At 38.0% G+C, this 23,105-nt stretch overlaps 1 protein-coding gene across 7 annotated transcripts in view; it reads left to right on the plus strand.

The window, feature by feature from the left end:
* The window catches only part of PDE5A (phosphodiesterase 5A), a 58,551-nt gene extending 36,477 nt beyond the window's left edge, over positions 1 to 22,074 (plus strand). For 6 of the 7 annotated variants that reach the window (XM_068187974.1, XM_068187978.1, XM_068187972.1 and 3 more), the window contains exons 10-21: positions 1,581 to 1,756; positions 3,155 to 3,214; positions 6,561 to 6,707; positions 8,058 to 8,183; positions 9,351 to 9,445; positions 12,678 to 12,765; positions 13,883 to 13,983; positions 14,078 to 14,155; positions 14,502 to 14,565; positions 14,786 to 14,860; positions 15,334 to 15,417; positions 16,754 to 22,074. In XM_068187974.1, coding sequence (XP_068044075.1) covers positions 1,581 to 1,756; positions 3,155 to 3,214; positions 6,561 to 6,707; positions 8,058 to 8,183; positions 9,351 to 9,445; positions 12,678 to 12,765; positions 13,883 to 13,983; positions 14,078 to 14,155; positions 14,502 to 14,565; positions 14,786 to 14,860; positions 15,334 to 15,417; positions 16,754 to 16,888 — 1,229 coding nt within the window. In that variant the 3' untranslated portion in view covers positions 16,889 to 22,074. The remainder of the gene's footprint in view (positions 1 to 1,580; positions 1,757 to 3,154; positions 3,215 to 6,560; positions 6,708 to 8,057; positions 8,184 to 9,350; positions 9,446 to 12,677; positions 12,766 to 13,882; positions 13,984 to 14,077; positions 14,156 to 14,501; positions 14,566 to 14,785; positions 14,861 to 15,333; positions 15,418 to 16,753) is intronic. The other variant, XM_068187973.1, reaches the window with a different exon arrangement.
* Positions 22,075 to 23,105: the final 1,031 nt, after the last annotated feature.

Below are 23,105 nucleotides of genomic sequence, written 5' to 3' on the forward strand. Positions count from 1 at the left end.
GTTAAAGAGTCTTAAGTAACACACAGTATATTTACTACAGTTGTCCATTTTTTAAAGAGACATTTATGTGCAAATACTGTGTCTTTTAAGAATTTATTTACTTTTATGGCATATTAACTTTTGAGTCTTAATCTTGTGTTCATTACATCATAGTTGCTATGGAAATAATTATAATGTCATAAGCTGAACTAAACAGAAATCTGAAGGTCAGTTTCATGGGATTTTCCTGAAGAAGTCAGCTTCTTTTTTCCCAGGGAAAGTTAATCTTGTTCCTTATTTGAATGAATCACTTTCTAACGGGATTATGTGGTTCAATGATCCATTCCATTCCATCTCATTCCATAAAGGTTCAGAATTCTGTTTGCCATATTCAAATACCTCAACCCCTGCCATTACACTTAATGGCTACAGCTGTATTGGTCTTGCTCTTTATAGAGGAGACTCTGATACAAAGTTCCCCAAACAGTATGCCATTTGGAAACAGGACAGTGTTGCATTGTCACCAGATAGCAAAACTTGTGAGGCCAACATTCTTCTAAAACCACAGTTTGTGCGTGCTGCATTTTTTCCCTAGTTTTATTATCAGCTGTAATAGGGAAGATGCACATATGGTAACTTTTTTTCAGAATTTTTAATTTGCAGCTGGGCTATCTTGGCACTTGGCCAGGAAAATGTAGCTTTTATGCTCATGGGAGTGAGAAAATATTTGGACTCTGTTAAGACAGTACTCATCACCAAAGACAACATATTCCTGTAAATCAGGTGCTTTAATTTATATTCTGATCTTAGCAGGTAAAACTAAGGGCAGGTGTATTTCTCTATTTCCCCCAGCTCACGGTGGTGTCAGAGATTTAAACTACTGCAGCAAGGTGTGGTAGAGGTTACCTGTCAGACTTCTTCAATGACACATGTGCAGAAAGGCCCAGAAATTCTTAACAGAAAATTAACAAATGTAAATATCAGCATGTTTGAACCTAACAAGCTGAATTCAGTCAGATGCTTCTCAAGGAGTTCAGTAGTGTTTGCAAGAGGCTGTAATTCAACCACATCCTCAAAAAATGGCCGAGTGTACTTCAGCTTTGAACCTCAACTTGGGTATTCCCTGTTTAGCTCATTTACTTGAAAAAAAAATCTGAGTACTGGCTCAAATGAGGAAGTGAAAACTCTGTGTACCACTGTTCTGACTTTGATAAATGTTCTTTTGGCATGGCTGCAAAAATTTAATTAGCCTCCAAAGGACAAATTGTCTTTAGGGATTAAATCAATCTAGAATAGTATTAATAATAAAAGTTAGGATGAAAACGACCCTAGAATTTCACAGGACAATCAAGTCTCTAAAGCCCTACATTTTTGGTTTACAAATCCTAAGAAATACTTTTGAATTTACTATGTACATATAATATTTTAACATTTAATTTATAATACATTGGAACTACCCTTGAGGGGAAAAAGAAAAGCATTCCTATGTGTCACTTATGTATGTTGGTAGTTTAAACTGTAGGCTTATCTGTCCTAAATTTAATTCCTGATGGTGATACATTCTCTGTATTACTTCCTTTTGTTTCTGTGTCCTGACATAGGGGTTTGCCAGCTTGTGAATAAGATGGAACAAAACTCAGGAAAAATCAAGGCTTTCAACAGAAATGATGAGGAGTTCCTGGAAGCATTTGTCATCTTTTGTGGCCTGGGGATCCAAAACACACAGATGTACGAGGCTGTAGAAAGAGCCATGGCCAAACAGATGGTCACACTAGAGGTGAGCCCAAATCTAGGTGGTCCTTAATGAGCCCCAAACAGATTCTAATGTTCCCCAAACCCTCTCTATTCTACATGTAAGTGCAGTTACTCACAGGGACACTCAACAGAGATTGTTATCCCTCAGGAGAGCAGCATTTGGACTGTTGAGCTGCTCAGGAATTTTCTGCTTGTTTCTGACTCTGCCAGCAGACTCTTTAATTTGGTATTGTGTCCTAACTTCACTCCAGAGATTTAGTGGGGAGCTGGAGGCATGTCTTCCTCTCCACAAAGCTGCATGCTGGCAGCACAGTGGGTGCGTTCTGTTGCGTAGGAAGAGGGAAATGGTTTGGCAGATTAAGGGGCTTCCTCTTCTTGTCTGAGGGGTTTTGTGATGATTTTGGCTCAGTCCTTCAGACAAACTAGTGTGAGGAGTTAACAGCAGCATTACTGTAGGTTCTCAGCAACTTTCTCAGACTCCATCAAACCATTATCAAGATGAACATCATCTGGTCACAGCCTTTTAATTGGTTCCTGTTAAGCTTCACAGCTGAAGAGGGCTTTAATCTGAGAAAATGAATTACTCAAGGGTGATAACTTGAAGCTGAAAGTGGAAAATGTGTAGACTTTGGATCTCCTAACATCCATTATGTAAACAGAGTATTTGCAAACTCCTAAAATGGGATTATGTGCCCTGTGGCCTCTAAAAGAAACATTACAGTTCTCAAATAAACCTGAATTAGGTCATGTTAAATAAAAACCTGGTAAAACCATTGTCCAAATCATTTGCTTATAAGGTAAATTAGCAATTCTGTCTCCCACTGTAGCACTTTATAGATAATATAGGAAGTTCCAGCCAGATTATAGGTTAGCATATAAAATGCATCCTTTACAAAAGAATAAAATTCTGTAACATTTTCATGTTGTATGTTCTCAATGGTTAAAATATGAGCTTTTTTTTTTTTAAATTTAAAATGAATGTATTGTCTTTCAGACTTTTGTGCCAAGTTTCAGTTAGGGTAAAACTTTCCTTTTATGTCTGAATGAACTCTTGAAAGAATTACTATGCCTATAATGTCAGGCTCATAATAAGAGATGTTTTGTGTATTATTTGTCTTTGAAAGTGGGCCATGAAAACTTTCCAAAGAGAAAATCAGAGTTCTTTGCTTTTTCATAGAAGCTATTTGTTTTCTTGGCCTAATTATCTCGAGACGATTCTGTGCTGTGGGAGATTTGTAAAAGATGCAGATATCTCCTCATATGCATTCAGAGAGCTTCCCTAAAACTGGCTCAGGCCTTGCATGGACAGTAGATTTCATCAGAAAATGCAGTGGAATTCTGAAAAATCTGCTCTAGGAAAAGTACCTTGTTATCAAATGGCTTTTTTGTTGTTCTAAGGGCTGCCTTTTTCTTTCCATAGGTTCTTTCATACCATGCTTCTGCTGCTGAGGAGGAAACGAGGGAGCTGCAGGTAACAGTGGTAATTGAATTTTTTACTATTACTTTAGAAATACTGCTTTAGTAGAACAACCAAGAGCAGTCCTGTATACAGATGTCATCCCTAAAGGGGCAGAAGCATATGTTACAGAAATAAAAATGACAGTGAAGCTCATACTGATGGTTTCCTGAGCTGAATCACATAAAAGGGAAATATTACAATGTCTACAATAAGAGACAAAAGCTGGCCAGAGCACTGTGAGACCCAGACCTGTACTGACTGATTTTTCTCAGGAGTTTGAGACACTCACTGGTGCAATGTCAGTATCAAGCTCATAATGAATAAGTATTCCAGAAGGAAAATGCTGAAAACTCTCCATTCTGCAGCTAAGTCTGAACGCTGTATATCTTACAGCTTTGGTACCTTTCAAACATCCCAAGTATGGGTGCAGCTTTATAGCCTTACATATAAATTCTGTATTGAATTTTTAATGCGATGATGTAATTTTTTAATAGTTGCTTTTCTGTGCAGTGTCCTTTTCTGCTCATGTTTAATTCTGTGTTTAGAAGCCACTGCCTAAGGAATAACTACAGCTAGGATTTCAAGTGCATATCAAAGCACAACATGTGCTTAGTTTCTCCAAGCCTTGAGCAGTTATTCCAGGGAAATAGCATCACCCCTGCTGCACAAAAACAAACAGGAGGGATGGAGAGGAAGGAAGGCACAGGGACTACGAGCTGGGTAGCATGGACTGGTCTGGCCAAGAGACACAACAAGGTGTGAGACTAAGGATATTTCTAGAATGGTGTCACGTGGATTTCTGAACCTAGCTGAACTACAGCTAGGATTTCAAGTGCATATCAAAGCACAACATGTGCTTAGTTTCTCCAAGCCTTGAGCAGTTATTCCAGGGAAATAGCATCACCCCTGCTGCACAAAAACAAACAGGAGGGATGGAGAGGAAGGAAGGCACAGGGACTACGAGCTGGGTAGCATGGACTGGTCTGGCCAAGAGACACAACAAGGTGTGAGACTAAGGATATTTCTAGAATGGTGTCACGTGGATTTCTGAACCTCAGTCCTACCACACTACTGTTCATCAATAAAGAACCATAACAAGACCAGAGTGCAACTCCTCTCCTAAGGTTTCTCTTCAAAGCTTGTGATTCCTCTGTTACTGCTCAGTGAAACAGAACCACAGCAAACCTAGAACTGGGCCAGTGTCCACTGGCATGGCTTAACTGTCCACAGCTTCCTAGCACAGTCCTGGCCCGTGTCAGCCACCATTCTCTAAAGTGATACCAGAGCACAAGCACAGGCCTTTTATCTGCACTCATAAAATTTTTATTTTAGTTTTTAGTTTTTGCACTCGTATTGTCATATAAAGATGGCCAAAATAGTTTGATTTTTTTTCTGGATATACCTTTTGCTTCTAAATAATCCAAAAATAGATACTTATCAGGCAGTTGGACTAGAAGATGGTTGTAGGGTTCTTTCAACTGGCAGTATATTCTATTCTATTAATTTTCTGCCTTATGGAATAGGCTGCAGTCAAATTTTTTACTTTAATCATAATTTCCAAATACTATAGAACTGTCCTGTTGCATCAGTCACCTCCTTTGAGCCTGGGTACTGTCTACAGCCTGTGTTTTATCATCCAAAGCAGGTGAAACAAAGCAAAACTCTTTATAGTTGCCACACAGTGATTCCACGTTTTCCGTAGCCTTCTTTTTGCTGCCAGTGTATTTACAGAAACAATAGCTCAATAATTTGAAATTAAAATAGCTGGTGAACTTTCGTGCTGTAAAACAGGAGGCAGAAGGCTCCAGTGGCTTCCTTAAATGAAAAAGGAAATAGCTAGTTAAACAACACTATAAACTGTTATGGAGTGCAGGTTTTTATATTTCAGCTGAAATGAAACTTACTGTTGTGGCTGTTAAAGACAGGAGGTCAAGGAAGGGAAAGATAAATTATGAATGAAGTGCTCTTTGAAGCTCCCTCTGTGTCCTTGCAGCCCCTTTCCTTGTGAAATCTCAGCCTGCAGTTGCAGTTATTCAAAATTATGTCAGTAGCTTTGCTGAACAGTTGCATTATTTACCACTGAACATGCAGGCTTTTCACATGCTCACAGCTGAAATCCCACATGAATCCAATCAGGGACACAAAATCAGTGGCAGAAAAAATGTGTAAGAAGGGTGCATTTTTTTTTCCCCTGTGTTAATACTCTTTTTCATAATCTTCTGTGACTTCCTGATTCTGACACACAAGAGAGAGGACAGTGAACTGATATGGAACAGAAGCTGCCAGCCATAATTCTATGGATTTGCTTGTTACATGCACTAATATTGTAGACGATGACAAATGCTTCCTTTTCAGTTCCTCAGCCTTCTGGGACACACTGGAGAAATGTTTTTCCCTAGAATTACAAAGAGGAAGATAAACACAAAGGTTTATTTACTTCACCATCTCAGATTTACCTGATTTTCTTTGGACCACACTCATATTGAGGTGAAACAGCTCTAAAGTAGTAGCACTGAGAACCCCACCCTTTATTCTACTGCAGAAAATGATACTAAATTTTGTTATATACTATAAGATTTAACATTTATTTTGTTAGTATGAGTTAATATAAGACTTAGCATAACTTCAACAGTGGTATTTTGAAGGGCAACTCATAAATACTCTGTATTATATTAACTAGAAAAGGGATGGAATATATTAAGATATTACTGACAATTAAAAACTCAGATTTAAAAACATACAGGACAGTGGGTGTATTGTGTACCTTGTAATTTCAAATTTCACATTGAAGATTTATGGTTGTATGCAAACTGCACTAAAACCACTGACCACAGGTTTTAAAGATTATTGACCACAAACAAACTCTAATTTTTCAGGTTTCTAGCCCTGAGAAAGCTCTGCCTGTGGACATGTTCTGACTCCCATTGTGCTGAATGTGAATTCTGTTAGCAAATCTGTTTTACTGACATCTCTTTCCTCACCATTTTTAGAAAAATGCCAACAGTTACAGATTTTGCTGTCTGCATATCCATAAAAACAAATATGTAACTCCACTGCCCTATTTTCTCCTTCTCCCAGTTTCATCAATACTTGTGGTTACAATTTGCCTCTGGTGATTTAGATAACCAGACTGACCAGGTAATTCTATCCTTGTTCTCTTGATCTATGGAAAAGTGCTTGTGAAATCTAAGGTAATAAGGTAATGTTACACAAGAGAGGCATGGGAAACTAAATGAGAAGCAATCATCAGTTTTCAGTTTCACATGAAGGTAAAATTGAGTGTCTCTTTTTAGTCTGTTGAAAAAGCAGGTATTTGTTCTGCTTTCTCTGCCCTACTGCTAAGCTGTGTTCTCTCATTCTTCTCCAGGCTGCTGTAGTGCCATCTGCACAAACTCTCAACCTGACTGACTTCTACTTCAGTGACTTTGAGCTGTCAGACTTTGAAACAACACTGTGCACAATTCGAATGTTCACAGACCTCAACCTGGTGCAGAATTTCCAAATGAAACATGAGGTATGGTTGCTGCCAAATACTGCCCCACAGAAAGAGACAGCTTAATTATTAGGTATTCAGAGCAGTGAGATGATCTCACTGTAAATAGAATTGGACATCTGTATTAAGGAGTAAAACTAGAAAGGCATATGAAGAATTGGGGTCTGTCCTCAGTTTGGTTCTACTGAAGAATTAATCATTTTACAGTCTATAATTAATGGACTGGAAAACAGAATACGGAGAAGGGAGAGGATAGCAACTTCTCAGAAAGTGAAAAACTCTTACAAAGAGGACAATAACATTGTTCACTATGTCCATATGAGGTAGTAATTATCTTAGTCTTTCCCTACAAAATAATAGATTAGAGATTAGGAGGAACTTTGTGGTTATGGAGACAGTAAAGACTGAAGTAGATGATAACTGAGATGGGCTGTGGGAGTTTCTTTCCCTGAAGGTTTTTACCAATGCATCTGTCAGATCAAGACAGGTAAATGGAAAAATCTCTTCAGCCTCTTCCACTCAGTGCGCACAACATCTATTTGTAGAAACCTTCATTTTTAAATACCCTATTTTTGCTTTATAACCTTTTCAACAAAACCATCAAAATTTATATCAAAATGCAAGATGAATTTGTAGGGCTTCATAGGCAAACACATTAGTTAAAGTATGTATTTATTTTCTAGATCAGCATTTTATAGACCAATTTAGATTAGTAGTGTTCAAGGGCCACAAGTGCTGTATTACCTAATCTGATCTCTTGAATATCCTAGTACTTAGCTTATATAAAATTTTATAACCCACAATTTCTAATACTGTTGAGTAAAACATCCAGGACATGCTTTTTTCCTGCATAGAAAAGAAACTACCCTGCAAATATAGTAATCTTTCTATCATACTTATTCGCTTTCCAAAGTCCAATTCTGCTTGGGTTTTGACAAGCTGAGAGGAGGGAAGAGCTGCCTGTTCATTTTCAAAACATGTCTTAAGAGGATTCAATAACTAAATAAATTTCCTCTATCAAATAAACATAAACATATGGAATGTCATCATAAACAAGGGTTATTTTCTCCCAGCTATCTCAACATACCTCAGTTTCTGAATTAACAGCAGTGCTTCTGACATTAACATTTATCCCATAGCAATAAAACCCCAAACCCACAAGTATTACACACTCAATTAGGAGCTGTACTAGTGAGTGTAAGCCTGTTCTTATCTATGTTCACAGTTTACAAGTGTGTTAGATTTGAACTTGAAATTGAATTAATTGGGGTTTTTTTTAGTAAGAGATTTTCCAAGTGGGATTAAGAAAGTTTGAATGTATTAGAAATCTGTTCTTACGAAAAAACATCTATGTAATGCTGTTTCTTAAAGGTTCTCTGCAGATGGATTTTAAGTGTGAAGAAAAACTATCGGAAAAATGTTGCTTATCACAATTGGAGACATGCCTTTAACACAGCACAGTGCATGTTTGCTGCTCTGAAATCTGGGAAAATTCAGGTACATTTCCAGTTCCTCTATTAGGACAAATTCTGTAATGATGCACAGCTCTGATTGTCATGTCAGTAAGATGTTCATTATTCCATGATACTGTCAGTGGAATCTTCTGCTGAAGACTTCTGGATATGAGGGTTTGGTTTGTGAAACTGCTGCCATGGTTTTTGCTCCGTGGTTGAGTTAAATCCTCTGGAAGTGATTATTGGGATGTTCCCAACGAGAGTATCTCAAATAAGGCATGTATGTGGTTATGTCCTTTTTTAAAGTTAATGCTTATGCTACAAAAAAGTCAAAAAAGAGAGAAAAAAAAGCTGACCAATTTTCAGGATGTTTCCTTAAAATTTTCAACAGGAATTTTTAAAGTTTAAATGCAGAGCTGAGTACAGCTTTAGATACACAACAGAACATAGAAATAAATATTTAAATGTTCTTCCCAAAGCTTTTGTACAAATTTTCAACCTTTCACTTAAAAAAGACACCTGATAATTAAAAAAAAAAAAACCCTAATCATTCTGATTAGGGCTAGATGATCCTCTAAATAAATAAATTTTAAATGCTTCCAAACAGGTTTTTAGGTTTTGGTTTTATATTGTTGTAGGAAACAGAATGTTTCTGTTCATTCTGAGTAAACATGTCTTTTAAACATTTGTAGGCCAAAACCCAGTACCAATGAGGAAGAGGCATTTCTTTCCTCTACAAACTTTATCTCATTAATGAAAATGACAAAAGGTGCTGAAAAGAGACCAAGGCAAGGACATCCATCTTCCATCCCTTTTGGAATGGACATGGTAGTTTTGCTCTGTGTGCAGTCAAGCAATCTCTGATGATACTGAGAGTTTGCCTGCTATTTTTGGAATCCTGACAGTCTCCATTACATTTTCCATAAATTGTTTATTCTTAACTACACTGGATTCACTCCCTGCTGATTCTCATGTCCTAGATTCTGGAGTCTGAACAGCATTGAACATAACTCAATTTTTTCCTCATTTGAGGGAAAAAGCAAACATTGAGAGATGCATCTTCCTAGCAGAAACACAAAATCAATCATTTCCAAACCGAGTTGTCTTTTGACTGTACTAAGAACACGTCTCATTACTTAGAAAGCAGGCGTAAAGCACATTGTACTAAATAAATCCATGACTCACTTCTGGCATTACTCTTTGCATACAGAGCAAACTGACTGACTTAGAAATGCTGGCTTTGCTGATAGCAACTCTGAGCCATGATCTGGATCACAGAGGAGTGAACAACTCCTACATACAAAGGTAAGTGGGTCTGAGAGAAGTTAAATAAAAACAAGTGAGTGCCAAACACAAGCACAGAGCTAAATTAGGTACAACCTGACTGCTTTGATGTGGGGCTGTGCAAAGGAGCAGGTTTTCACAAAACAGAAAGTGTAAGAACGGGCAGAACCATTCACAAGTCCACAGATGCAGATGCACAGACTCAGTTGCTGACTAACTATGATGGCAGATGAAGTGAACCCTTTGCTGTGAAGGGACAAGATCTTCCTACTCCCAAAGTCCCCTCCCCGATTTCCCATCAAGTGACAGCAAAAGGCTGCAGCGTCCAAGGGACAGCATGTAGGAAATGGGCAGCTTTTCAGATCATTCCTCCCCAACCCAGCTGTTCGCTTCTTGTCTAGGCCAACAGAGCACTGAGGTCTGCACCCCTCTGGTTCAGAGATGTCTCCCCACGTTTTGAACTCAGATTGTTTTGCTCTTGGTTAGCCATGTTTTTCCAGAATTCTAAGTTGTTTAGAATAATAAAGTCACATCAAAAATGTATGGTTGTTTTGCATTGATTGTGGGTTATCTGTACTCGTTAACTTTGATCCGATCTGGAACTACAGAAAGGCCTTTACAATACAAAAAGGCAAAATATATTTAAAACACTGAAAAATGTTTACTAAACAAAATATTTTGGTTTGAAAGTATCAAAATAAAATATCAGAACAAGTCTAAAATTTTCCCCATATTTTAATTTTTAACTAAAGATACAGGGTTTTTTAGAATTTATCAGTAGTTTGAAATCTGCCCAATCCAGTGAATTTGGTATCACTTCAAATAACATACAAGTCTTCAGCTGATTTAAAGCGTAGCTTAATGTGACTCCTGTGATATGGCAGTGTGTCCTGGTCTCACTAGAAATGGGCAAAAGATACTCAGAAATGTGCATCTTCTTCTGGCAGAGCTGGAGAATGGTTTTGAAGTGACCTGTGAAGAAGTGATCTGCTGTTCTCGCTATGTGTAAAGTAAGATAGTAGGGGAGGAAAAGCTTGTTTAAGGTACAGAACACTCAAAGGCAGAAAAAAAGTAAGCTGAAGCAGAACACCTACGTTTCAGATTTATGTGTTTGGAGTAACACTGACTGATGTGTAAAGAAAAAAACAAAACTCCACAACATTAGAAGAGTGATCTTTTCCTAGCTTGGTAATAGAGGATTCCAGCAGTAACTGTAGCCTCACAGTGATTTGAACTAGTTAGCTATTTTTTGCTTTATTTATTTAAAAATAAATTTCCTGGAAGACATCTGGAGATGCGTCATCTCCTCTCAAAAATGTCCTGGGAAAGTGTCGTAAACAGCAAAATCTAACATTTACACATGCTGTAAAGCTGAGATGGCTGTAGCCTAATAATTCCTTTCTCAATAGAAAGTTCCATAAAGTTATTTTTTTTAAACCTAAATATAAAAGTTATTTCTGGGAACAGATCCCTTTTGTTCTTTCCTTTAAAGCAGGGAGGGTGGATATTCAGTGTATGATTCTTTTCTTAAGCAGCTGGGTTTCAAAAATTGAAATGGTCCTGGCAATAGAAGTTATAGAAAGGGAACTGCTTGAAGGCCTTCTGGTAGTTATGGAGGGGGGGGTTATTTTCTTCTTGCTCCAATCCCATATGCAAAGTAGGAAGCACAGAAAGCTGCATAACAAAACCCCTGTGTTCAGAAAACCACAGTGCCCTTTGGCCTGGAGTGGGGGTTTGACAGAAGTGCCATGACAGGAATTGGACCTGAATTTATTTCCAGCCCCAGCCGTGGTCTGCGTGTACTAAGTAAGCTCTAGTTTGGAGCAATACTTGGGAAGATAACATAAGAGATTTCTCACATATTTCTCTCTCCAGTCAGGATGAACTCTGGGACACACAATATGCATCCCACTTCATTCAGTGGGAATTTCACCCAGCATGTGTTGGCACCATCCTGTCGTTTGTTTCCTTACAGAAACACATGAGTACATTTGCTCTACGCCCCTTTCGTGGTGGTCTCAGAGGTGGTGCTGGGCAGCCAGCCCATATTCCTCAGGGGCTTGCATCCTTTAATCTTCCTTTCTGGGTTTTTGTTTGTCTTTCCATCTTTCTCTCCACATTTTTGTGCTTATTAAATCCCCAGAGTCTCCTCTTATGATTTTTATTTGAGCCTCTGTGCACTCACTCACACAGGCACACAGGAACCCAATCCTGCAGCCACTAACTCTTGTGAATGGTCTTTAACCATATAAAAAATCTCATGGAATTATATGCCAAAAGAGCTACTGACATGATTAAACATTTGTAGGTCAGATTATAATTAGAGTAATAGATCCAGGATCATCAGCAAAATAAACTTCCAAAAAAAAAATCCAGATTTAGTTGAAGAGATTACATGAGCAATGTGGGACCAGGGGTTGAAAATTAAGACAGAGCAGCAGAAACCAAGAACTGTATTATGCAACAAGGAACAGGGAGAAATTGGAAAACCTCAAGAGAGGAGTTTCTCTACTTTGAGTAAAGCTATTCAAACAACAAATTCTATTTTCTAAACTAAGATACTTTTAAGTTTTGCACTAAAGTATTTTTAAGTTCTGCACCTACACAATTGGTTTCCTGCTATTTTTCGCTGCCTGTAGTACAATCAACATCACTGCTGGCCTCTAAGCAGTTTCCCTTTTGGATTTTACCCTGGGCAAAGGGTAGGTAACAATGTTACAGTAGTTTGGTCATGATGATAGTGGTGATGAAATACCAGTACAGTTACTAACACAAGGAAATTACTTGATTAGCATTTTGGGCCCAGCACCATATTGCACTGAGGTCAGCAGGAATTTTTTCATTGGTATCAGTGGGTTTCCTATTAGGTTTGCATTACTACTTATAAGCTCAGCAGCTGAGCTGACTAAATATGCCAGGCAGGTTAACATCTGGTTTAAGAACATTTAAGAACATGTTGCAGAAACCAAAACTGTCTCCTAAACTGCGCTTGTGAATTAACTCTTCGGGTTACCTTTGCTTTCTATAAAGGAACTTTCACTCCTTATGAAACCTTGTATTACATGGTCACTCCTTGTGTGCAGCTGGTCTCTACAAGTAGAGCAGGCAGAACACCAGAGCTGCAAGTGCTGTGACAAAGGAACAACATTATCTTTTTATCCATATTCCTACAAAGAGGGTGTTAAAAGGGAAGTTATTTCTGGATCACTAATGTTTGTCTAATTTGAGTTCTCCATCTTTTTTTTTTCCTCAGAAGTGAACATCCACTGGCTCAGCTCTATTGCCACTCAATCATGGAGCATCATCATTTTGATCAATGCCTTATGATCCTGAATAGTCCGGTGAGTGCCACATTCCTATGTATGCTGAAGGAAACTATTTTACTTTCTATGTTTAGCTTATGGATAGAATCCCACCCTTATATGTTCTTAAGTGCTCTTTATTCCTTTTTGGGTAAAGAAAGCAAATGCAGCCAACATGGAAATCACAGTTCTGTTGCTGAGAGCCCCCAAAGCCTTCCAAGTGCTGCCTGATAACAGCAGCCTTTCTAACATCCTTCTGAGTACCTGCTGCCTTGGACCAAAGGAAACATAAAGCTTTGTGCCATTTTCACGACCTCTTGCGAACCACCAAACAAACCCCAGTCCTTCCTCTCACTTCAAAAAACGTTCCAGGCTACACATACACAAAGCAGCCCTGATGAGACCAAACCAAACACTGCTCATGTTGACATTCCAAAGTGAAGCCAAACCTAAGTTTAGTAAATATGCAAATAAAACTACATTCTTCTGGTTTGATGCTATTAACTAATTCTCAAGACCAGTTATTTAACATTCACAATCCTTTCAAAGAACTGCTCCTTTTGTGCCACAGGTTGTACTTCTGGCATCCTTTGTATTGTAGTGATCCTTTCCTATTTGGGTAGGCAAATATGGAAAAACAATTGAGGCGAGATCTATTTCACCAGCTCTATAACACTTTGGTTTAATAGGGGGCTCCTGAGCTCATATTTCTATTTAATAACTTGTTATTTATGCTGCTTCATAGGAGGAAAATACTTTCATTTACTAGAGGTGTATGGGCAGGTACAGGAATCTCCTATAATTCCTCTGCTTCAAGGAAGGGAAGGAAGAGGAAAGAGAAGCTGTGATACAGCCAGTCACAAATTTAATTTTAATGAATGAAATGTACTTGAAGGCTTTGATGTTGCTCTGCTTGCAGTTTCATTTTGTAATAGTCAGTGATGATGTTGCTGCTGTGCAGCTTTCTGCCATTACTTGAGAAGACTGGAAGTTTTATTTTTAAAATAGGGCATCTGCAAGAGGAAGGAAGGTAAAAAAGAATGACCTCACATATCAGCAAGCAGCTCACAGTGATTTGGTGACTTCGAGACACTTAAGCAAACTGGTGTGCTGTTGCCCATTTTACTGATAGCACTGTTTGGCTTTTTTTGCAAAGGGAAATCAGATTCTCAGCAGCCTTTCCATTGAAGAATACAAGGCTACATTGAAAATGATAAAACAAGCCATTCTTGCCACAGACCTGGCACTATACATCAAGTAAGTCAGAAGAAACTTTGGCTGAATAATTGCTGCTGGGTACTGGCATCATGTCAGCATCCTGCAAAATCTTTTTGTTTAACTTCTTTTTAAGGAGGAGAGGAGAATTTTTCGAACTTCTAAGGAAGAAGCAGTTTAGTTGGGAAGATCCCTCACAAAAGGAGCTATTTCTGTAAGTAAAAGCAGAATAATCAAGAAATCAGTTAATATTACTGGGTACCTAATTTCCCATGCCATGTTGCTGTGGACTTCATTAAACCCAGGAGGTCTTTGTGCTCTGGGCCTGTACAAGCTAGCATTGTTACACAGATCACTGGACTCCCTGGGTCTGAACTACTAAGTGCGCAACCTGTATAAGAAATTTTGTTTACTAGCATGTGGAGTTACATTTGCTTAAATTTCACTTGTTTTTTCTGATTTGCTGTTCCTTGTAATTCTATTTTACTAGTCACTTGACTTGGTGGCTACATACATTTCACATAGAGTAATTTATTCCTTTCTTTCTGTTTGTTCTGCAGAGCAATGCTGATGACTGCTTGTGACTTATCAGCCATAACCAAACCATGGCCAGTTCAGCAGCGGGTAAGTGTTTAATTTTTGAGATTTCCTAAATGCAAACTGCATTAAAATTTGTTTCCTCCACCCAGTCCTTATTGCAAAGGCAGTGGTGGAATGCTGAGCTGGAGTCTCACAATGTGTGTAGGGGGCTAATATGATATATCCTAAGGAGAGATAGGAACCACTCTTGTGTGTAGGTAGCAAGCAAACTTTTAGACCTCTCAATGAGTGAAATATCTTACAGATTGCTGAGCTTGTGGCTACTGAGTTCTTTGATCAAGGAGATAAAGAGCGGAAGGAACTCAACATAGAACCCACAGTAAGTGGCAGAATCACCTCTTGCAAAATGTCTTTTGTAAAGAGCACTTAAAATTTCTCCCACTGACCACACTATAGGACCAGCTCCTTCCCTGTTTTCCTAGTAGTCAGTTTTGTTCTGTGGTTCCAAAACACCAATAGTGTGTCATTATCTCTGAACCAGAAGAACAGACCGTATGATTTTCTTTAAGTCGGTATTACTAAATGGGCTACGAAATACATTCCTAAATTGGTACCTATATGCAGCTATACAAACCCAGTAAGTTTGCCTGGTTATTTGGGCTCTGTCAACCCAAAGCCAGTCTCCCGAGGGAAGTCATGCAGTCCAATTCCCTTCATTGTAACACCTGTAATGATACCCCACTGTGCTGAGCTTGCTGTGCTGCTTTTTAATTTCAGACTCTCTCTTCGGTTTTGGTTGGGTTTTTTATTTAATGCATTTAACTACAGAGCTTGTTCACTTATTATCTGCAGGATCTAATGAACAGAGAGAAGAAAAACAAAATTCCCAGCATGCAGGTTGGATTCATAGATGCTGTTTGTTTGCAGCTGTATGAGGTATGGTGCCTAAGGAAGAACAGCAAATATCTGAAACTAGAGCTGCTCACTGGCAGACACAGCTTTATAATTAAAATAAAAATCAAATTAAAAACTAGCCCCTTAGTTAGAAAATATTTTTATTTTATATTACATATGGTTCATTATTCTGTTGAATAAATTATTATTTTAGTATTTATAATTAGTTGTATATTTGTCTGATGTTTTTTGTCACATTTTTGTTAAACCTAGTTAAAATGCTATGCTCTGTGCAATTGGTGTTATGTCCTTAGGTTGTATTCTGGATTATCAGGGAAAGTCACAAAACTAATGCTTTGACCTCTAAGGAAAGAATGGTATCCAGGTAGTGCATAGACAGAAGATGTTTAAAAGTTTTAAAGAATTCAGAATTCATTATACAAAAGGTGATATGCTATGTATAAGAAATTGACCCAATTATAACACTTCTCATCCCATTCTTTTCCTTCTCTTTCATCACACACCAAAGCATTGCATGAGATAATTCATTTAAATGCTTTTTACAAACTGGTCACAAACTGTATGAGAAGCTGCTTGGTCAAATGCAGTGTGAAAAACAACATAATGATTTCTGGGGTTTCTTTAAGCCGGTACAACATTGGAGTGAAAGTCTGTTTATTTGAATTGTACCAAGTATTTTATAGAAACCAAGGTGAGATTAACAGAAAATCGAATCCTTAAGAACCTCGCAGTGGAAGGAACACGATGATTACTTGAATTTTTCCCTCTGACAAAATTAGCTTTTCTGAAAAGGATGCACATTTCCCAGTTCAAAGGAAACAGGGATAGAGAAAAGGAGCTAGCTGCTACTAGCTGCTGTCCCTGAAAATCAAGTGCTTCTATGCTGTAGAAACTGTCAGGAAAATAAGGCAGCCTTTGCTTTGAAGCCTCAGGAAACTGTTTCCAGTAGGCGGTAGGTCATTGAAAGAAGATTTAAGTTTCTCTGCAAAGGTACAGATTGGACAAACAGAAAACTTTAACAGAATGCCTGAGCAGACTTGAATGCCCATTCTAGAGCCTGAACATCTATATTTCTCCCTGTTAGGGGGGAGCTTTACCTTTCTATTTATGAAAAGACCAGAAAAACTGGAATTATTTACTCTGAAATATGCACCGCTGCTTGTATCTACAGTTACCAAGTGATCCTTGTCCAAATTGTACCCATGTCTTGTGTTAGCTAACCAGTGCATTTAATGATCTACAGGTCTTCCTCTAAGTTCAGAAATCTGAAAAAAAAATACAAGAGATGTGATTCATCCTTCATTTTTAAATTAAAAATTGAATGCAATCTGATTTCTGTGTTCTCAATTTATTTCAGGCCCTAACACACGTGTCAGAGGCCTGCTCCCCTTTGCTGGATGGCTGCAGAAAAAACAGGCAGAAATGGCAAGCCTTGGCTGAGCAGCAAGAGAATCTGATTAATGGAGAAAGCAACCAAGGCAAACGGAACTGACATGCTGATTTCACCACCACAAGCTCAAGTTCATGTAGGGGACACAGTAATAGGGGAGTACTGCATTTTGCTAAACACTGTATGAATCTGGCTTATGTTTTGCCACTGCTGTATTATTTTTTCCATATTTCAAGATATAGCATGACTGTGAGAAGCCAAGGTTATCTGAAGACAGTGTGTTTCTCTTATTACATTTGACTGAGATGGAAGAAGACCTGCAGGGGTGGTTTTTGCTACCCCACCCCACAAGAAGGTACTGGTGCAGGCACTGACTGTGCCCAAGAGCCTGTTGCTTTACAGATATACATAGTTGTTTTTGTGATCATGTTGTGGCTAGTATCTGAAAGACTACTGCATTTTGCACCTTTTCTCTCCCTCTTCCCATCTTGCTGTTTTATGTTACAAAAGTATTGAGCAGTCTTGCCTGTTCTCTTTCCAGAGGTTCAGAGGAAAGACTGGAACTCACTCTGGGGAGCCTATTCCAAATAAACTATTGCTAACCTCTCTCAGAAAGCAGAACTGGGCTCTGAGGTGAAAAACCACAAAATCTGTGCACCCAGTAGAGTTTGTTTTTTTTCCATATTAGATGGATGTCTTAGCAAATGTGTTATTCCAGCTGGAGAAATTTCTAAGACCCCTGTGAATTACTAGGCAATGGGAGTCTCAGGAGTTCTGTGGTAGAGGTGTCTGAGCTCTCCATGCCCAATGGAAACTGCTTGAGACCAATAAAACATCCCAACGTAACGACAGGCTGCCATGGAAGAACAGCTCCCATAGAAAACTGCAAGAAGCACACACAGAAACGGAAACAAAACAGGATTGGTTTTGTACGCTGGCTTTAACTTCATTTGGAAGTTGATTTTAACATCATCTAACCAACAGACTGGATCACAGGCAGAAGAGAGTGACTGCAAGGGCAAGAGGTGAAAAGCTGAATCAGAATGATGCAGGAAGAGCACAATCCTGGTGACCATCAATGACTGATTCTTCAGGCCAGTGTTACTATGAAATGGCTGTGACCACTTTCAAGAAAGTTTTATGCTAACATCTCCTAAAAATCATTTTAACATTAGTTAAAAATGATGAATCATAGTGTCTTTAAGAAATAGGAAAAAAAAAATAATACCAAAAGCAAAAACAGCCAACACTGCTACAGTGATTTGCCGTTTGTATGTGAGGCATTGATGTTCTGCAAAGTAAGAAATCAATTAACTTGCACTAGTAAAAAAAAAAAAAAGTGTATTATTTAAGTGAAGATGATTAATAAAAATGGTTTTGAATTGGAACCAATTAAAGAAAATACACACATTGGACAAATATCAAAAGAGGAATACAAGGAGGGTACTATTCTTTAGATGGACATGATAAGGACATGAATGCCAGCATCCTAAAATGCATTAGCAGCACCCATAACTTTGGCTGCACAGAGACACACGAAATGTTCCAGTTTTTTAATCTGTAATAATTATTTTTTAGTTAAAATCAGCATTTGGCAAAAGTAGCACATTTGGCAGTGGACTTTGAAGTGAGGGAATTTAGTTCTATCACAATATTCCAGGAAATTCTAGTTGGAAACTGCAATAAATTCTTCTTCCCAGGAGATTGTTGACCCAACTCGTAAGAGTTGGTCAAAAAGATAAAACTCCCCCTTTTTATCAATTTCTTCATTTAGATAAACAATGCCAGAAGCTAAGAAAAGATGAAGCAAATGTTTCAAAATGTTTCATGATATTGACTTAGAGTCAATATTTTTTTAAATGTAGAACAAGGTATTGACAGCAGCATTTCTGCCACCCTAAATTATTTGTCACTGATTAGGTCCTATCTCAGACTTCTCTAGTGAGCACCAATAATAAATGATTGCAGCTGTGAATTTGAAAGCATTTTTCTACAGAAGTATTTCTCCTTATTCTGTCCCAACAAATTAAAAAGAAAAAAAAAAAGGATGGATTGCAACACTCATTAAGAATTCCAGGACTGCTGTTTTGCAGTACTCTGTGTATGTATCTTTATGCATACAGTCTGCAGGTGACAGCAGCCTGACCCTGCCAACACAACCCTCCAAAAAAGGGTTTTACCTACTTTTTGATAAATAGAAAACTTTGCTTCAGGATTTGCTTAGTCCTTGGATAGTCTTTTCCTTGAGTGCTTGAGATACTGAAATATTATGCTCACTGATGAGATATGTATTTAATATAAACAGGAATAAAATATATGTATATAAAGGTGTATTCTTGCTATTATGGTTGAGACTAGAAACTCATGGTACAGCAGATACCTATGATGATATTGCAGTGTAGTGATATAACTTTGACATTAATATTCCAGTATTTCTTTGCTATATTGTGTGTTCAGCAAAGCTTCATTATAACTAAATTTACAAATGCTATGAAGGAGTGCTGGATTCATACCTTTGACTTGAAAAAAAGGGCATGATGTTACATTTTTTTAAAGGTTCACTTAAAATGAACAGTTATACAGTATGTGCATATATTTAATTATATATCTGTACACATTTATCACATAGAATCTTTTCCACCATAAATGTTGGAACATACATATAAATACAGTTCCTAGTAAATAAACATTTAAATATCATAACACACCTTTATCTGTATATAGTCATACAAAACCAAAGCCTTTAAACTACTGGTTTAAGAACCTTAAAAGCGTAGAGAGTTATATTTTATGAGATTCAAAGTCTTTACATAGTGTTTTACTCTGCCTGAAGGCAAAATCAAAGTGTGTCATGGCTTTGTGTGACTCAATGGCAGAAGTTGCTCCTTCCTTTCATAATGTAGATTGTGGATGATATGGGAAAAAAACACCCCAAACCTAACCTGGCTACAGCAGGTTTCCTGCTTGACGTTCACGGTCTTCAGAATTCAACCTTTTCAAAGCCAGCTGGTGGATTACAGCTATGCAGCTGTCATTATTTCATCATGAGCTGTGTGTCTCATTATTTCAGTCTGCTCTCAAACACATTATATTGTCTAGCTGTAACAATCAGTGTGGCTTACACAAGAAACCAGCTGAAATGGAGTTTATCACTGTCAGTTCAGCCTTAAGCCCATTGAAACCATTGTCACATTTGAGATTTAATCTCTGGGTACAAGAACTTGTCCCGCTAATTCTTAATACCACTCTCACTGAAGACAACTAAGTTAGTATCCTACTTGATCTCAGATACAAACGTGTTTTCTTTCAAACTCAGTCCACAGCACAGTTTAATGCTTAAAGTTATTTCTCAGTTTGTTCTGAAAAAAATTACTTGTGTTAGTATACACAAAATTACTGATTAACCCTACCTCTTCTGATTCCAAATAACAGTAAGGCTCTTGAGCTGTAGGTTCTGTCTCTTCTAATAAATTAGCCACACATGCAGTATTAGCTGTAGAAGGCCTAGGTTTTCTGTTATCTCATACTGTTAAAGAAAGTAGGGGGGAAATAATGTAATGCTGACTTTGGAGATGGTGTGAATTTTTAATTAGAAGCAGTTTATAGTTAAGAGCAGGCTCCTCATCTCTTCACTGAGTGCATATACAAGTGAGCTACTGAAAAAAGGAAACAGTTAATTTCACTGATGATCAGCTGGTTTCTCCTCAGAAGAGAGAACCAAAGCCTGTTTATATGCATCACCCCCTGACAATTGGACACATCTTTTGAATTTCAACCCAATACATTTTACCTGGTAGTGACATGAACTGACAAATTCAGGGCACTTAACTAATTCATGCATAAGGTTTGTCAAAACTACCAGGTAACTGATTTTTCAACCCATTATACAAAAATATAATGAAGAATCAGGTCTAGGCCCTTAAAATTAGAGGAGTGATCCAGCTGCTGTCCCTTCCAGTTACTGCATAAGAACATAGCAAAGACTTTTTATGGGAAAAAAATTGCCTCACCTATAATAAATTCACATGTTTTTATAAAGACCTCATATTTCAAACAAATTTATATAGTAGTATTCATTCAGAGTCTTATTTCTGTGATGCTGCAGGTTTTTTTCTTCATGTTGAATTACATGCAGTTTACATTCCACAAGGTTTCAGCTTTATTTCCCAGTTTCCTGCTGTACTTTTTCAGGGGCTTGGACTAATTTAAAACATAAGCTTGAATAGCAGAATGAGTTTGGCCAGAGTATGGTAAATAATGAGGGCTAAGTTATTTTGGTTTGGACTTTGACAGGAAGAAGAAACATCACAGACTCTGTCCTGGTAATTAGTGACACTTGCTAAATGCAGCAAATTGTGACAGCAGGATATTTCATCTTGGTCATTGTGAGGTGAATGGAAATTGCATGAGAAAGTTTCTTCTCCACATAAGGAAGGTTGTTCCACAGAGGAAACTCATATCTGAGTACCAGTGTTTGTAAATGTGTATTTATGTGACAATGCTCTGTAATTGCTGGTTCCCACTAACTCCCACAGCACAAGCTTGGCATGCCAGGGCCTCACGCATGCTCAGATGCCCACCTGAAGTCAATATTGTGATTCCCATTTACCTCAGGGGAGCTGGGTTGTGCTGTATAGAAAGTGAAAGAATGGGTCAAATCCATCTTTTCTTACCTGTAAAGAGGAACCAAACCCTTATTCTTGGTGACAGCTGCCTCACCTGCTCTTTGTTGGTTCAGCTATTTCCACTGATGCCCAAGGTACCTTACAGATGTAACTGAAGTTAGAATTTGAATCCTCTTTGTATTCACATGGCAGATACCTGCATGTGTCTCCTAAAGAATGTAGTTTGAAATGCACTGTAAATAGTTTTAACATACATTCCTATTATAATTTAATAAAAACTTTAATCACAGTCACTAGTCACTAAGTTGGTCCATTTGTATTCTTCTATCTTTTAAAAATACCTGAACAAATATATAGTTTCTGGGCACAGTATTTTTATACTAGGTTAAGGGGTTTCTCTGTATATTATGTTTTGCCTTTAAGCAGTATTAAAGTCTTCTAATTATCATGTGTTCTCTCTTGCTTCTGTCCTATGACTTCTTAGAATAAAGCTAGTTACACTACTTAAGAGAATCATTAACCCTACTTACTGTACAGCTGCTAGAGAACATAAGGGTCAGCTTATTTTCTGTGGTCAGACTGCTGCTTATTAGTTATTTCTTCATTCTTCTCTTTGTATTGTTTTCATGCTTTTTAAAATAAAAAAGATGATGTCAAATTTTACTGTTTGTTATAATTAATATTGTTGAGGTGTAATTTTCAATGCCTGATTCAAATCATTGCTTCTGTAAATTTATATTTCATAGTAACTTTTCTATGTCCTAGAAATCCTGAAGAGAAAAATATCTGTTAATATCAAGATACTTCTGAGTACTACTGAGATCAGCCAGCAGTAAAGTAGTTCTTGTTTCAAAACCACAAAAAATAATTCATTGCCACTGACCACTAGAGAGCACTGGAGCTGCACCTCCTGAGAGCTGTCAGAAACCAGTTTATTTCTGACGGAAAGCAGAACCAGCAAATACAAGAGTTACACAGATGTATCCTCATCCTCTGCCCCCATAGATCAGTTCCTGGGGAATATCAATTGCAAGAGAGATAGAAATAGTCAGCCCAGTGACCTCAACCAAAACTGTGGAAAAAAATTTTTTTTTGACAACCAAAGTCTCATCTTGAACAAACTGCTGATTCTAGAAGTAATTCTGGACCAGTGGGCTTCTTGGCAATTTCTCTTCTTTGCCTATTAGGCACTTCACAGCAACACTTCTGGCTTGACTTTTTTTAGCTCTAGGCAAAACCAACAAGTATGTACACCCCTGACAAACAGCAGGCTCATTCATCAACTTATGAAGGGCCAGATTTAGCTCAGCACAAAACACAAGCACTGTTTGCTCAAAGCAACTGCAATGTATGAGTGCAACAGCACAAGTGCCCGTGCATATCTGCAAACATCAGATCATTATTTGCTGCTAGGACTACAACCTTTCCACCCCCTCACCAGCCCAGTCATGCTGCTGCCCAGCCTTTCTGGCCTGCTGGAGGTTTGAATTCCCTTCTGAGAAGTGGCAGTGCAGCAGGAGCGCTGGGATCCATTTCTTACCAAGCCCTGGAAAGAACACGACCTTGAGCAAGGGCATTTTTATTGAAGAGGTGAACGAACATCACACGAGGTCTTTCTCTTCTTGTACAGATCTGATGCCTCATTAACAAATGGAAAAGACAAAAGCTCTTTCCTCCAGCCACACTTTTAGCAG

This window comes from Anomalospiza imberbis, chromosome 4 (assembly GCF_031753505.1).
Source record: "Anomalospiza imberbis isolate Cuckoo-Finch-1a 21T00152 chromosome 4, ASM3175350v1, whole genome shotgun sequence".
NCBI lineage: Eukaryota > Metazoa > Chordata > Aves > Passeriformes > Viduidae > Anomalospiza > Anomalospiza imberbis.